This window comes from Spea bombifrons, chromosome 5 (assembly GCF_027358695.1).
Source record: "Spea bombifrons isolate aSpeBom1 chromosome 5, aSpeBom1.2.pri, whole genome shotgun sequence".
Classification (NCBI taxonomy): domain Eukaryota; kingdom Metazoa; phylum Chordata; class Amphibia; order Anura; family Pelobatidae; genus Spea; species Spea bombifrons.
Genome location: NC_071091.1, coordinates 74,998,059 through 75,016,161, shown reverse-complemented (window position 1 = coordinate 75,016,161; position 18,103 = coordinate 74,998,059). Strand labels below are relative to the sequence as shown.

Below are 18,103 nucleotides of genomic sequence, written 5' to 3'. Positions count from 1 at the left end.
AACTGTAGCCACCTGTTTCTGGTCCATTTTGGATGTGTTGCAATACTGCTCTATGTGATTTTATCCATTTGTAGATATCGCCATTCAAATACAGTTGGGTGTGTGATCCCTAATCACACCAGGCGTTGATGATTTGAGTCAGTCTTTGTCTGACTCATCAGAATGTGAGTTTTTTATACATTTTTTTAAAAAAAAAATTGCTATATTTTATCATACAGAGTGCACTATTATTATTATTATTATTTTTATTTTTTTCATGTCATTTATTCTATATAACCCATTGGGGTGAGGGTGAGTTACGTTTATATTTACTTCTGTCGCTCCTCTCACTGTTGGTGGGTTGCACCACTAGTTCCAGGTTTTACTTAGATGCTTTTTAACAAAGTCACGTTTTAGTCAAGCTCTGTAACTGCATTTCATACATTTATTTGACCAATTGTTATGAAAGCATAGGTCACATACCGTATTGGCTCGGATATAGGCCGCCCCTGTATATAGGCCGCACCCTAAAAGTTTGGTGCATTTTTAAAGAAAAAGTTTTTTTAATAGACATGCTGCCACTCTGTCCCCCCCCTGAGATATGCTGCCACTCTGTCCCCCCCTGAGATATGCTGCCACTCTCCCCCCCCGAGATATGCTGCCACTCTGTCCCCCCGAGATATGCTGCCACTCTGTCCTCCCCCCCGAGATATGCTGCCATTCTGCCCCCCCCCCCGAGATATGCTGCCACTGTCCTCCTCCTCCCCCGAGATATGCTGCCACTCTGCCCCCTCCTCGTCTTACCAGAGCAGACTCCTGGGTGTCTTGCGGGGCCGGCGGGGGACATCTACGCAATACGCATATTGCGTAGATGTCCCCCGCCGGCCCCGCAAGACACCTGGGAGTCTGCTCTGGTAAGTCTTGGGGCAGAGGTAAAACGCATCGTGCGGACGGTCACCGGCTGCGGCGATGCGGGTAAACAACCTCCGCTGCCGGGACATCTGCACGATGTGCTTTAACAATCTCCCTTGCCGGGACTCCCCCCGTGGAAAGTGCTGGCAGGGGAGGCTGTCTCAGCGTATCGGAGGATACGGGTCCCCTGCACCGCTGGGGGGGATCTGTATCCTAACCCTGCTGCCTGCCCGGCGCCCAGAACTGCATGTCCCGGGCATCGGGCGCTAGACCCCGAATATAGGCCGCACCCCCACTTTAAAGACTTAAAGTGGGGGGAAAAAGTGCGGCCTATATTCAAGCCAATACGGTATGTGTGTGTATTGCTTTGAGCCATACATCCGTGTTACAATAATGAAATCTTAATAAAATAAAAACAGCAAAATAATTACACAGATTTTCACTGGTGACCACTACATATCTAAATGTCTGCACTAGATTTAAGTGATGGAAAATGACATATTATGGAAGCTGTGTATATGATGGTATAAAAGAGCATAAACTTCTTAAATCAAATTATGGGATGTTACTGTGATGCTGTCTATGCACTGATTATCAGGTCAGAGATATTTTAGCTGAATGATAGTTCTGGTGGACGGATGTTGAGTCAGAGCAAGTATCAGTGGGAGGCAAATATCTTAAGTACAGTTCCCACTATGTGGCTGTGAATCCACCATAGCAACCAAAAGGCTAAAAATAAATGATCTATATAAACTCTAACTCTAGAACACAGATAAAATTGGGAACAGCTCCAAAACTACGCTGGCAGGAATACAGAAAAGTTCCTTCGGCAACCCATCTCAGGATTTTTATACACATTTGGCTCACTATGTATCACGACATCTACATGATAAAAGAAAATATCACGTCCCTTTTTATCATATAGAGTGGCCTTTTAAACTGTGCAAAATTATTCTTCACTGTTATTTGTCTTAGTTTCTATTTCAACATGCTTCCTAAAAATTGCCTTCTGAGCATTATTTATTGTTTTATACATATAAACATATTCTGCAGCTCTGTACAAAGGGGTAGGTATTAAAAAACATCACACGTACCACAAAGCAGCATACCCTTACAAACTACTAGGTGAGAGTAAATTATTAAGACTTGTTCTGGCGCAAAGTTTTAAAAGTGGTTTTATCACCGTAGCAATAAATAAAACGGCCCTATCAGTGGAAAAATGCCATTGCTTGCTATGCTGACTCTTAGAATGACCAAGACCGGGGCAGGCCAATACAAACTGATTTGGGTACATAACCTTTTGTATGCATGGGTACTGCTAGATGATGTCTGAGAAAGGGAGGAGAATACAAATTAATTATTTTTTTTGCCATAAACAGAACAAAAATGTCACAAATACATAGCCCATCTTTTTTTAAAGTTCACGTGTGGTTATCTTAGGGCAAAATGGTGGAGCTTCCGGTGATGGCGTCTCCCCGATCCTCCAGTCAGGGGGAGAGGATGTCATGGGAAGCTCCGCCATTTTGGTTGAAGTTTACACAGGGTTATCTTATGGCAAAATGGCGGAGCTCCTGGTGATGTCCTCTATCCCTCCCCAGGAGTTCACTTCAGTGGTGATGCAGATGGAGAAAGAAGAGAGAAAAGAGATGAACAAGAAGATGCAAGACACAGAAGCAGAGCCATGAAATACAGAAGAGGTCAGCAGAAAAGGTAGGGAGACATTCAGAGACTGTGAGAGATCACTCAAATTTCAGACTTCTTTTTCGTCTGTTCCGTGGAGGTCTGGCCTCGTTTTTGAAGATTTGTATGAATTACCAAAATCTGCAAATTTTATTACATTTGTAATTTGTATGAATCTGAATGCACAATTCTGTTACATACCTAATGCAGATGAGCATATTTACAATACTAGAGGATTAAGGCAGGCGTGAAGACATGCTGTAAAGTAAGAATGCTTTCAAATATGAGCTTTCATATAATGTTAACCCCTTAATGACAAAGCCCGTACATGTACGGGCTCAAAATGCATTGTTTTCAATGGGTTTAGGGACCGCCCATTGTCCTTAAGGGGTTAATAGTTTATTTTTATCATTTAACAAAATGCAAAGCAAGTGAATAGAAGAAAAATCTAAATCAAATCAATATTCCAGAGTCCAGAGAACCTGGTGCTATTTTTCCGCACCCTAGTTCCTGTGTTTTAGTGAATCGTTGGCCTTGCTTCCACGTCTGAGGGTGGCTTTTTGGCCGCAAGTCTTTCATAAAGACTTCTCCGGACAGCAGATGAGTGTAGCAGGGTTCCACTGTTCTTTGCCAATGCTGATGATGTCACTGCTGGATCTCTTATGATGGTGAAGGGAAGTAAGCATAGTGTGTCTTTGGCCGACCACTGCATCTATGGTCCTCAACATCGCATGTTTCTTTGTGCTTCTTCAAAAGAGCTTAGACAGAGCATTTACTCTTTGTACATGTGCTGCGGAATATCATGGTACTATATAAAACAATAAATAATGATAAATAATAACATCTGGAAAGCCCTGCGTGCCTTGGAATTTCTGTCAGGGAAAGACATTACAAATGTGGTATAACTGCCTTGTGTCTTGTTGCTGTGCTCAGTCTTGCCACAGTATCTAACTTTTTAACATTAAACTGCCCTTGGCAACCTCACCTTGTTAGTGAGTTTGGCTGTTCCTCACCTATTTTATTTCACCTACACAGCTGTTTCTATCTCAGTTAATGACTGTGTTTCAACCTACATATGAAATAGATGATCATTAGCACCTTTTTGGTATAATTGTTTAAATGCCTAACTATATGCCTACAAAATCCCTGACTTTGTGCAAGTGTACCTAGAAGAACTAATGCTGTTTTAAAGGCAAATGATGGCCACACCAAATATTGTTTTTACTTATAATTTTCTTCTGTTCACTCGTTGTGCATGTTGTTAACTGATTAAAACAAGCTAGAACATCTACACAATAATATATATATATATATATATATATATATATATATAAAGGAGTACAGGATCAAAATAACCTAAAACTAAACAACCAATTAGGTTGGCGCTAATGTTATTGTGAACATTTGAAAGGATCTTGTGTGATTTAATTTGATTAATAAAAATTTTAATGGTAACTCGTTTGAATCTGCCCCTCTCAATGCAAACTACTTTCTAATGCATTCATTGTCCAGGGGCCTGCTCAGACAGTAGAGTGTCCTTTTTAAGAAAACCTATGTGTCAGTTACAAAAAAGTACTGTACATTATTAAACCCTTCTACAACTACCTCTAAGAAACCCTATGATTTTGTGTCTAGGTCTTGGCTGGTGCTGGAACCACAGCTGCTAAGGGGTGAGCCTAGAGTCAGTGGCAGCTAGGTGGAGTATTTCCTCGGTACATCGCCCCCCCCCATTCTGGCTAAAGAAACACACGTACATGTAAACATACATATATACACACACTCTATCTTTCGTTTCTACTTCTCCACCATGCCATGGAACCTAGGCTCATCCCTGACACTTTACCACCATACAGACAAGCACATGCTAACATTTTACACTAACATACACACACGCTCATGCTAACACCATACATTACCACTCCTATTCTGACACCATACAGTCATACGTTAACACCATTCACTCATACCTGGTAACACTACACACTTCCACACTCATGCTAATGTCATATAGTAACACAAATGCTGACTCCATGGAGTAACACACCATACACACACACTATACACTAATACACATGCACACAAACTCACTCAATTTATCTTCCCCTTGCGCAATTGTAGCTTGCACCCTGTGCATGAGCTGGCAATACTAGACAACTGGAGGCGAGTATATCACATGTATGGAGATGTGTTCATCTAAACATTTTCTGCAGAGCATCTAGCTGGGGAGGTGAGGATATTGGTATATGCATATGGGGTTCTGCAGAATCCCTCCATGCATTTGCAAAAGGGACAACATGGAAATTTAATAGTATAAACACCTTTGCTTTAACACTACTATTTAATATTGCCCACAGCGCTAGAAAAAAACCATACCCCTGAGTGTGTGTTTTTAAGTGAGTTAGTAACACCCTTTTTTTTACTCTATTATACACTTTTCATTTTTTTCTTATCAGAATTTACATTTCCTGGTTTGGCCTGCTACCTGTTCAGGACCCGTGACCTTGGATGTGAAAAATAGAATTTGTTAATCACAATGTAAAATACTACGGTATATCTAGATATGATACCAAATACCAGATGACAAATTCCAGAATTCCATAGAGGGGAATGTATAGATGATTTCTGTACAAGAAATAGGATTACCATCAACATTATCAACATTCAAACAGTAATAAAGCAGCTTAAAAGACATCTGTATGAGAACATGCTGTGTGTGCAAGATATATTGCTAACCAAAACACACTTACAGAAACAGAATTTAAATAAAATCAACAGAACTTAGCATCAGTCACCTTCCCTGGGTTATTTAATAATTGTGGCGCAGCCCCGAGGAGCAATTGCCCCCCTGCCCCCTGGGCCAGCCCCCCTGGGGTATTTAGCACATTACTGTAGAGAAGAGAGTGATATATAAGTACTAATTATACCTTGGTATAATTTCAAAGTTCACCCCATGGAAGCTGGGATAGGTGATATATTATATCACATAATCAATTTCCTTTCACAAAGCACTCTATCCTTACAAGGAGTGCCTGAACTTCTCAATAACAATAAGCAACTTAAAAGGATGCCGCAGCCCTAACTTAAGTATTGCAGGGACTCTAAAGTAGTTAGTAAGTAATTTAATATGCATTCACTAAACTAAAAAATAAAAATGATATCTTTCTGCTTAGAATGAGGAGCGCTGCTGATCCTCAGATCCATCTGCATTATTCTGGCCTCTTGGAGAACTTCTGCAAAAGGGTGGAGCCACAGCGTGCCCCCCATGCGCCCCCCTCTCCACCGAAAAAGGGAAAGGGTCCGCGTGGAGGCTCTGCTCTTTTGCGGAAACGCTCAGGTTAACAGGACGGATAGCGGCGGGAAGCAGAGCACCGAGAGTGAGTGAAAACAAACTTCGATTCAGAATGAAAAAAGCCCTCCGAATTTCTTCTGAACCGAACGGGCAGGAAACATCAGGAAACGAAATTCGTTTTCGGAAACTAATGGACCAAACACAAAATGAAAAATTGGTCTGAATCGGCTTTGGTCCATATGCACAAGACTAGTCAGTATTTTAGATTACATTAGAATTTAAGAGCGAGAAATTGACTTTTTACATAATATAACGTATAGCAGGCAGCTGCATATTAGCCATTTGTATGTGATGTAGCTCTGTCACCTTGCTCCAGTCTTCTAGACAAACACCTTGACTCCTTATTATACCGCCCGTGGTAAACAATGCAGTGGCTCAATCGCCAAGCCGGACACAATAACTAAGAAACATACTTCATTGGCATGGAGATTGTTTTTTCTTTTTACATGGGACTTGCTCTTTAATCTCACTGTTGGCACATTGGCCAGTGACTTGCGTTATCTGCACCAGTGGCAGCATCTGGTACAGCTGATGTGCCACCATGATGCACAGCATGCGTGTTCGTCATAACACCAAATGCAGGTCATTGTAACCAAAACATGATGGTCTGGGGCATTTGCCCCCCCCCCATCTAGTCTCCACATTTTCCCTGCTGTAAAGACTATAACATTTCCCTCACTGTATTGGCCTCTACCATTTCTGCTGGGTGGCCGTGTTCTTTGAGTACAGTATTAAATGAGTAACAAGGAAATTATAGTATATAACCTGCAATCTATTAAAGCTAAATTGTGAATAGATCCTTCTCCTGAAGGAGTTAATGAGAGTAGCTCTGATTTCTGGTTCATAGCACCAGTATTATTATTGCTTAATTTGTGACAAAAAGTAAATGAAGCATGTCGTATCTCTCAGTAAAGCTGCGCCCTAGGGATGCACAGTGCCGCCAGTCCGGGTTTTGCATACGACTAGCGCTGTGATAGGCGCTCATGCTGCGGTTTTTACGGTAAGTTGGACCGGCTGGCTCAGTCCGCTAGTAGCGAGCTCTTAGTGAGTGTTGTGTGCGCTGCGGACGTCAGGTGACCCTCCAGCCGGCGGTGAAGATGCAAAATGGAACGTTGGGGATCTGAGGATCACCGTCATCTGCTGTGATTACTCCCGGGATCGCCGGTGGGAGGATGAAGAACTAAACCCACCGTGGCTCATCCTGCTTATTGATACCGGCTCTTGGTTTTTGGCACCTGGGGTGCGCCCGCCGCCTGCTCTCTGCGCGCCCCGGAGTATTGCCTTGCAAGCGGCAGCTGTTAAAGTGATATCTGGCTTTCGAACCGTTGCTATTGATTTTCGGGGCACAGCACGTGTAGGTGGCCAGCGCCATGGGGCTGTGCTACAGCCTGCGGCCGCGGCTCTTCGGCGATCCCAGCGGCTCCATCTCCAATGCAGCTACCAACTCGGACACAGAGCAGCCCCCGGAGCTGTCTGTGCCCCTGCGAGCCGGGGATTTAAGGCATGGAGATTTGCACCGACCGGGGGCATCTGCAGGGGATATGCCTTTGCAACAGCCTCATGCCCTTCTGCGGGATGGGCAGCCGCGGAGAGGGGAGATCTGCAAACCCTGCAGAGGGGACAGTCCGGATGGTCTGATGCTTTTATTGCAGAATGGAGGAGGCAGCGGCAGCAGCGGGGACAGCAAACAGCAGCACAAGCCCAGCAAAGTGCAACAAGCACAGCAGCACCCAGGGCAGCAGCAGCATCCTCTGCAGAAAGGATGGGACAAGCTCAGGCTGGAGGAGAAGGAGGCCGAGAAGGAGGCCAAAAAAGTCAGCAAAAGCATAGACAAGGTGCTAAAGGAGCAGGAACGGGAATACAAACAGACACACAGGCTGCTGCTACTAGGTAAGGCACCTGCGCTCAGGGCTGGTCCGTGTGGCAGATCTATAGCATCCCGTAAAGAACATGCTCGGGGGTAGTGTAGATGGCAGCCAACCGGGGTTTGTGTTGAGTCAGCCATTTTTAAATCCCCTTTATCATAGATCATTATTGGACGCTCTATTCTACAGAGCAATGGCTTGGTGACACATATGATGGATTGTGTGTGTGTTGGTGGCTGTGTATTGTACCCCAAGGGGGGGAGGCCCACAACTCCAACCTGGGCTAGACTTAAAGAGGCAGCACAGGGGATGTATACCTTTACTCCACCCTGCCTGTGGGTGCTTACATTACATGCCAGTCATCGCATGTGTATGTTCCCTATGCCTCTTGGACTTGTAGTACGCGATCCATCTCGCCGTGCAGATGCTGGTACCCCACCCAAGTAGCAGATATGGGGTGGGTGGATCACGGGCAGCATCAGAGGAAGGCAGGTCTTTGTATGAAAAGGCGGTGGTGCGTTAGCCATCAGTGTAGTAGAGGAGCCTGCGTGCTATTTCTAGAATGTATAAATAGATAGAAAGATACTGACACTCTGCTCTACATACTCTCTCCCTTCACTGTGTCCGCCTGTAAGAGTAAAACACCTCTACCTAAACCAAACGTGTAATTAAAGCGTCAGTTCCCCATGTGATGCATGTCTCTTAGCCACACAAGGGAAATAGGTGAGTGTGTAATTGATAAATCTCTAGTAAAGTGATCCTCTGGGACGTGTCGGTGTGCTGTGCGCTAAGATTTCAACATTGAGGACAATAACCTCAAGAGAAAGCGGCTGTGCAGTCGAGGTGTATTCAACCTACAACAACCGTAAGGGCAAGCAAGGCTGATAAATCAAGTGGCTAATCCTCAAAAGAAAATTCTGTAACAACTGAAACGTATAAACATGATCTTTCATAATCACGGCACAGCAGCATATAGTTAAGAGCAATTATATCTGTGTCAAGTTACAGCATATATTTATTCATTTTTTATGTCTGTTTATAAAGAATTGTTTGGACAGGCACTATATGGTGTACACAGTGTCGACATACGCACAAAATATTCACACAAATGTTTAGAAATGTAATAGATGCTATTGTGGCATATTTTTTATTTTGAGTTTGTCATAAGTTGTTAAACACTATCCATTTGTTTTATTTACTTTGTATATATGTATTATTTACCTCCCATGAGGCTATTTTGATACCCACAGGAAGTTCCAAATTGTAAAGCAAACCTTGTCTTTAAGGATTGTAGTTTCTTATATATGGCTGGTAATTAGCTGTATTTAATATATATATATATATATATAAATTTGTATTTGGTTGAAAATTTCAGGTTTTAGGGTGGGACACAATATTCTATGCATGAATTTTTTAAAAAAAAAATTGTTCTGCATTTACATTAATTTTATTATTGTGTATTCATCCCTTAGTCTTTTTTATTGAACATCCAACTATTAAAAGTGTAATATGTTGATGGTCTACTAAGCTCTTTCAAATCAGGCGTCCCCATACCATGTAGTAAATGGTGGATGTTGATGCTCCAGGGAGGGGCCACATGGGGGTCAATGCTGCAATTCTCGATGTTGCTGAATGCCTCGACATTGAGGTATTATAGCAGCACAGTTTAGGTTAAGAAAGCAACCTTTGATCACTTTCTAAGCTTATTTAATGTCATAAAGTGCCTGGCACGTCATTGGTCGTTAAGGGGTTAAAAAGTCATATTTGGTTGACCAGGAAAGCCATGGTGCTCCCAGAAGAAACATTCTGACCTATATTTTGGTGCAAAAGTGGAGCAATCACCATAGCACCCAATGAAATATCGCTACTAATCGCACCACCTTTGATTCTTTGCATTACAATGATTATTTATATCTCCATTGTTTTCATAGTGGAGGCCTGTGGTAGAGATCCCCCATCCTACCTAAAAAGCCTACGTATTAAACCTTTTATAGTGCCTACCCCACAAACTAAAATTGCGTGCTGCTCCCCTAACAGTTAGTAAACCCAGCCCTACAAAATAGTTTTGTGTTTAATGTTTGATCTTAATTAAGTCCATTTTTAATTTATTTTTTATTTTATTTTTGTACTGTTTGCTTATTTTGGAAACAACATAAATCTCACCGAAACACATATTAGCTGGGTTGTTTTTTGTTTTGACTCATAAGCCATTTTCTTTTTGTTATTGTTTTATATCATTACGTTATAGCTTAACGTTTTCACGTGTGGCTACATGTATACACAATAGGAAGCGTTGAAAGTGTTTTTCAATCATGACAGCGAGGCATGATGTGGTTTACTTATATATGAAACTGCAGCTTGCTAATGGAACCAAAACGAAGGAGAGTTATCCTCAGTAAGACTTGCAATCTAAGTCTTTAACGGGGTAGTTTACTTCCCTGCTAATTACTTTAGTGCAATCTATTCATTGAGAAAAGCTGCTAATTCGAGGCTGCTGGCTGTCAGTCTGTCGGTCGGCAGTGCCGGGTCACAATGCATACACACGTGTGCTCAGGTATTGGCAGGTACTGAACGTCATCTTTCCATCTAAGATCAGGTTTCAGCCAGCTGTGACTTGCTATAAAGAGCGCTAATCCATGTACATCGGAAATGTACAGTTAGTGTATTCCGTTATAAGGTATACTAATTATCATGCAACCTGTAGACGAGATCTGTGCGTGTGAATTGGGTTACAGTTACAGAACCCTGAAAGATTTGTCACATTTCCAAAGGCCTACAATTTACAGCTCTGTACTTTTAACAAATAAATAAATTCAAAGATAAACATTACATTTAAAGCCTCAGAAACCCACCAAATCTTAACCATGGGACAGGTGTCTTTTATTCCTTGTTCTCAAGATCTGCATGGTTATGCCTCCCCGTTACCTTCTCTCCCCCTTTATGTTACTGATTGTTAATTTCTACAAGTTACTTTAGTTGAAGTTGATCCCTTTTATTGATCCAATAGAAGGGGGGAAAAAGATGTGAAGTCACATAAGTTTGAAGAAGAGACTTTGAAGGTCCCAAAACCTTATGCGACTTAACTTTTATTCGACCAAAAGGAAAGATGTAATCAACTTTTAACTAAAAACACTTTTTTTTTTTTGGACTTGTATGGCTACATCCAAAGACAGATAACTTCAAGCCAGGAAATTAATTGGGTACTGTTAATTGTGTCACTTTGAATCGGCTTGCTTTAAGGTAAACTTTTAACCCTTTCACTGCCAACCACATTTTTATACATGGTTGTTAACAAGGACCCAGGATGCCGACCACAGAGACACCGATTAACTCTCAAGCCCATCACCGACCATCTCCTCCTCTCGCAGTGGAAATCTTGCATGTATAACTAAATTGCTAAGGATATACAAAAATCATTAACCCCCCCCCCCCCATAAAATCCAACAGAAGCCCAACATGGCAGCTTGCTACCATGGCAACATAAGCAGTAAAAAAAAAAATTAAAAAAAATGGCAGCATGCTTAGTTTAGTTAGGGTAAAAGTTATGAAGGAGCCAATTTTCCATTTAAGTTTCAGGATATCCTCTATTAACACTCCATTTATTATGGAAACTTACCCCATTTGCTCGATTATAAGACAGCTTTTTCTCTTGCACTCTCATTCACTCACTCTCAATGTCTCCCTACCTTCTCAGCTGACCGTTTCTGAGTCCCTGTCACCTTTTTCCGCAACTCCACTTCTTCTCTTCCGTCTTCTTGTTATCTATGTACTTCTGCAGACAGATTCACTGAGAAAGAGAAGCGTTTCTGCACCTCTTCTTCCCTGCGAATCCGTCGGCACTATTCTGGCCTCTAGAAGTACTTCCGCAAAAGAGCAAAGCCACAGGTGAGAAGGGGTTGCACGTAGGCTGCACACTTTTGCGTAAATACCTGAAAAAGTACGCGGATGACGGAGCTGATACTGGGGAGAAGCGGAAGAAGAATGAAGAATTATCAAGAAGAGGCAAGACAAGAAGCGGAGGTGCAGAAAAGGAGGCTGGGACAGGGAAGTGGTCGGCCTTGACATTGAGTGTGAGAGCACCGAAATGCTAAAATTCGGAGCTTCATTCTGCTTCATTTCGTAGGGGGTTCTCTCCTCGTATGAATTTAATTTTTTTTTAACTTCATACAAATCCAAATGCACAAACCTAGTGATCACTGTGAAAGTTAATGAGAGTGATTACATGCAACACCGAGTTCACAAAATCCTTCATCTCTTACCGACACACTTTGATCTTGTTTCAGAAAGAGAAATACTGTGTTCTTGAAAAGAAAGTAATACAACTTCAAGCTATAAAACTTTCATTTTATTGCATTTTAAACAGTAAACAAAGGGTTAAGTCTCTAAAAAAAAAAAGTCTTTAAAGAAAGCCCTATGGTTCCTTCAAAAAACCCACTTTATTACTCCCACTCCTGCACATCCTTTATGTACATAAATGTATGTATGAATGAGTGGGAGAGTGTAAGTGTACATACATACGCTATGAGTGTGTGGTAGAGTGTAGGTGTGCATATGAGTGGCAAAAAGAGTGGTTTTGATTTTTCTCTCCCTCGATAGGATCGTCTTATATAAAGATTTATAATATATATATATATATTTTTTTTATACTAAGATCCAAAGTTTAAGGAGTTGTCTTTTATAATTGAGCAAAATACCATACTAGAAGTAATCCTCCATATTTCCAGAGACCACAAAGCATATATAAGGAAATATCCTTCAAACCTGCCTAGCCTGTTTAGAACTTCATTGTCTTCTGTTTTCGTGAACTGTGGACACTCTCTTTGTTATACCTGTTGTCCTTCTATGGAAAATAAATAGTGGATCGTGTGGAAGGAGTTAATGTTTAATCTGATATCATGTAGTATAGTCCAAGACTCGGTAAAACAAAGAGAATGTTAAACATGTGGCAACCAAAGGCTCCTATATATACAAATCTGCAGGTTTGTTCAATAAAAAAGTGCCTAAATAGATGATTGCAAGAGATTTTTCTCTGCTAACGACTCCTACAGCTTCTGAAATACTCAATGCTGCCAAAGTTAAAATATTTATTTACATGTAGGTCCTATAGGTAGCTGCTTTTGTTTATTATTTTAATATCCATTAGTTTACTACTACTTTTACATAATTACAGATACATATTTTCTGAAATTGTGAAGAACATGCCCGATTGTTCATTTAAAGTCACTATTTAACGGTTTAATATAGTTAATATATGTGCATTGGCGAAAGCATTGTAATAAAAGTGAGATGATACTGGTAAGACTTCTATTTGTTTTTTTAATTAGTTACTTATTTGGTTTGAGTGCACATTGTGTTTATCTTTTTTATTTGACTGACAATAAAAAATAAATACTATGTTTTGTGATTATGTCAACTAAATTGTAAAATGTTACTCTGCTGAATTGAAATGTGCACCCGCTACCGTGATTCCTGCTCGGCCTGGACTGGATAAACTGCGTGTGAGACACATCTTTTAGTGTGCCATGCGTGCGGCTACCCTCAACACTGGGTCTCTAATGAACTGAGAATTCAAACTTTCATTTGAGGGGGTTATGAAGATTGGGAAACATTCAGGACCTGGTCTGCTAGAAGTTCCAGAATTAGAAAGCATATACTGTTTTTTTTTTTGTTTGTTTTTTTTTTCTCCATACCGTAAGGACATTGCACACCTAGAGGACATGGGTGGTGTGCAGACCGTGGGTGTACTCCGGTGTGACTGTTTTATGGCAAGAAAGATAAACATGGTGGAAGAAAAACAGTGAGTGTTTGTGAGAACAGATGGAAGGACGAGGGGTATCAGGGAAGAAACTAGGTTATTTAGTAATGTGATGTTTTAGTTTGTCTATTTTTGGCCTTCGGCTGATTAGAGTCCAGAGTTTGTTTATTTAGCAAATTACCAACAGGTGCATGTGTATGCCTTTGGATCACACTCAGTGCGCGTGTGCAATCAAAGCAGCGAAGGAGAAAATAATGACGGATTAAAGCTTTGAAAATGTAACCACCGAAATAGAATGCAAAACAATTGGTAACGTTCGGTCTTTTCAGGACCGCTATGTTATATAGATTATATTATTTGGCAGATTGGTACTGTAATGGTACATCTATCCTGTTTTATATACTAAAATAAAAAACGGACGCTCCAGCTGTTTAAAGCACTGTAATGCATATGATAGCTGTTTGGTCCCTTTAAATTTTCATGGTGTTCCCCTGCAGAATCCCACTAAATGCATTTGCTTCTTTGCCCCCCCCCCCCCGCTATTTTCCATTTAGGAGATCTAGTGTGCATATTCTGCCACACGCCGAAATGAATCGATTTTGAGTAATTTCTGTAACACCACAGAGGTTTAATCACTAAAGCTGGAGCTGGCAGGTGAGTTTGTAGGACAATTGATATTTGAGCTCCCTGGCTTCACAATGAATTGCAAAGGGCCAATCCAAGTGAACTTGTGCTGAAGAAAGTGTAAACTAATAGCGTATAGATCATTAAGTTAACTACGCATTATACAAAGCCCGCAAAGCTCTTCCTCTTGTGGATTCACGTAGCGGTTGTCTTAATGCAAACTGAAGTCAGGGAGTCGAGAGTCGCTCACCTGTCAACCTTTCCAATGAAATCAACAGCAAGAGGGGTGACATCACTTTGCCATGAAACACTTACTACATTGGAGCTCTGGATTAGCTATTTCACTCTCTGGGTGGGGTGAATGGTGTTTGGTCATTCTCACTCCCTACTTAGGTTCCACCAACCCTACCTACAACCCAGCCCTTCAAATTCTAACTGGTCCCCACCTCGATGCATGGTTAGCCCCACTCCATTCATAAAGTGTCAAGATCGGAGATTCGGGCCCATCCTGCCAAGTTCTCAAGTATGGGTATAACAAGGACAAGAAGGCAAGCAGGCTGGGAGGCCACATAATTGCTTGTTGTCAAAGTGGTGTAGAAATAATTGCATTTCGCTTTTGCAGTAATTGACCAATCGTCTCTGTCGCTGCTGTTACATTAGAGAAGACTGCTTAGTAAATGTGGTACTGTCTGGAAGTGCTGGGTGCTCCACATTTGCTCCTCTGGAGTCTATGTATTATTTATTAGGAGCCTTGAAGTAGGTTGAAGCTGTGCAGTCGTATGTTAATTCTGCTTCATGGCAGGGAAGCCTGACCCAATTACAGATGTGACAACACTGTTTATGATGGGAAGTAATATTTCTTACTGTTTAGCAGAGAAGACTTCATTAAAAATGAAATTTAATAAAAATGTTTTGCTTCCCTGTACTGATACTTGACTAGATCTGTTTACCTAGAGGTTTATACAATACAGCATACATACATACATATAGATTTTTAAACTGTTCTTATTATATAACCCCCACCCTTCAGGAGCAATAGCTGTTCAGCGCAGCTCCGCACCATGTATGTTTAGTACATGGTTTTAAGTATTTTCATGCTAGACTGCTCAGGGCTTATGCTTGTGATGACCCCATTGCTTAGTCTCAGTTAAAAGATTTTAAGAGCAGGACTGTCTGCATTTGGAATTGCCAAAAGGGTGCGTGTTATTTTTGCATAGACAGTTTGCAGTCTTTTTTGTTTATTTAAATGTCGGCATTTACAACTTTGGAGGTATGCTTAGGATCATTGTCCTGCTGGAAGACCCAGTTGCGACCAGCTTTCTAGTCATGAGCTGCAGACTGCTAGATTTTCGTCCTGGTGATCACCTACAAACCTTATTCTGGCTTTTTATACAAGAGCTCTTCCCTGGAGTGACAGCCTTTTGAGGCCATGGCGATGTAAATACTTTGGTACCTGATGCCTCCAACCCCTTCACTATCACCTTCGTTGTTGTCTTTAGGTTCTGTTGAACCTCTCGGACAAAAGTAGGCCCAGCTGGCAAAGCAGTTTGAATGTCTTTAGCCTGAGTGTATGTAAACTTTCGGCCTCTACTGTAATTCTTAGAACTGTGTAAGAAGGAAGGATCTCCATGCATTGTCATAATTTCAAAAAGTGACATCAATGTTCTCATAAGTCAAATGTAATTTAATATGTTGTCCTTTTCATTTAGAGAATCTCATGGACAGGTATATTTTCAGTAATCGGCATTGATGTTACAAGATGCACAGTGATTGGTTTTGACAATGGAAATGTGTATACCTTAATATGAAAATAAATGGTAGAGTGAAACCATAAGTTTTCCATTGTCAAACTACCTGGAGGTGGGTATTTAAATGGGTGAAGGCAGATGATTTCAGAACAGATAGGTTAATTATTTATTTATTCCTCACCAAAGTTTTAGCTGAGAAAAATTTGACAGGGAGTGCTATGGGGTTTAGAAATTACGGTAACATTAACTAATTCTAAATATGGAACTAAATTCATCATAGATGTGTATACAGACTGGCACCAGTAGGACACCCAAAATAACCTTACATTGTTCTTTACATAGAATGGTATTCCTGTATGTGTAAATTCCAGATCCCTGCTGTGTCTCATGGTATCCCTTAATTTGTCCTTAAGGAACAAAAGTTTCCTTACTTCTATTTAAGATGATGCTGTTCAATGCATTTAAAACTGGAATTCTTACTTTGTTTTTATTGCCAGTAAACTTAGATTTCAATAGACCAGACATCTTAAGCATGATGACGAGGTCCTCTTCTAGTAAAGATTACACAATTTATCTGCACATTGTGTTAGCTAGTTTGTATGCCAACTTTAATCCAGCAGTTGTTCATGTGTACACCACTCAATTGCCATATTTTCTTGGTGAGTGAACTTTCTTGTATCAAGTATAACAGTTGTCTACAAATCTGGATTTGGATCAAGGAGCGAGTCAAAAAAGTTAGAAGTTTTCTTCTCCAATCATGTTTTTATTTATTTTCCATGCACCTGGGGTTTGTCAAGCCTTGCCATACACTAACATACATTTACACAATCCACACGCTAACATTCTGCGCGCATGTACAGACATGCTAACATCACAGACTAAAACACACACTCTAACGCTATATGTTGATATACGCTCATGTTAATGCCATACTGTAGCATAAACAACACCATACACCCAAATACCAGAAACACGCACACACAGGCTAACACTATGGACACATACACACTGAATTTTGCACTACAATACAGTAGACACACTGACTCCAGCACTATACATATACACATTGACTCTGATGCTACAGTATACATACTTTTTGGCGGCGCACCATCCATCATTCTTATTGTTTTGCTGTTCTGTGTTATTATTCTCCATACTTACATTATACTACGTAACCATGTATACCGGATACTGAATTTGGTCAAAGCTATTACATAGATTGGTATTTTAGTGTACATCAATAACCAATCTGCTTTATATCATATGAGGCTTGTAGAAGTAATTTGTGCTCTAAAAACTGGGTGCGTCTTATACGGTGTTTGTAGATTGCAGTTACTACGGTACTTCCCAGTACCTCCCTGCCGATTGACCCCGCCCCTTTATGACTCACTGCTGATCGCCCCCGCCCCTTTCCTCATAGCATCCACACTGCTCAGACAGCAACTCATCTAACAGTAAGTTTAAAATTAATATTTGGGCTGCTGAAAGTTAGGGGAGGTGGGGGTTAATTTAGGGGCAGTTACGATTGATGGGGTCTTTAGGGTTAATTTAGGAGCGGTTATGGTTAATGAGGTGTTTAGGGTTAATTTAGGGGCAGTTATGGTTGATGGGGTCTTTAGGGTTAATTTAGTGGCATTTATGGTTAATGGGGTGTTTAGGGTTAATTTAGGGGCAGTTATGGTTGATGGGGCCTTTAGGGTTAATTTAGGGGCAGTTAATGGATAGGAGTGATGAGGATGACTATGAATTTTATGATACTTGTTTTTTTCAAATTTTAGGGCCCAAAATTAAGGTGCGTTTTATACATGGGAGCGTCTTATACATAGGGAAATACGGTATATGGTTTATATTTATGCTGTAATCTTACAATGACCATTGTACCACTACGTTATGATCTATATTGTAACTATATGTCATTACTCTTTTCAATAAACGGAGAATTGAGTCAGTATACATACAGTCAAAAACACTACTCCATTCTCACCATGCTGGACATCAGGAAGTGGCTTCAGGTCGCCATGGTGATGCAGCTACCTCAAGTCGAACCCTGAAGTATAACATAATTAGTAACTACTTCTAAAGCAATCGGCAGCTGAATAATAGATGTTATTATTAGCCAATCAGTGGTACTCTTTGAGCTGAGTTGACCCTGCCGGGATTTGTCCCTGCAACCCTAAGGTTTAAACAGGCG

At 40.9% G+C, this 18,103-nt stretch overlaps 1 protein-coding gene across 1 annotated transcript in view; it reads left to right on the top strand.

Annotated features, from left to right (window-relative positions):
- Positions 1-6,976: 6,976 nt before the first annotated feature.
- The window catches only part of GNAL (G protein subunit alpha L), a 111,099-nt gene continuing 99,972 nt past the window's right edge, over positions 6,977-18,103 (top strand). The window contains exon 1 of the mRNA XM_053466193.1: positions 6,977-7,810. Within this exon, the coding sequence (XP_053322168.1) occupies positions 7,291-7,810 (520 nt within the window). The 5' untranslated portion in view covers positions 6,977-7,290. The remainder of the gene's footprint in view (positions 7,811-18,103) is intronic.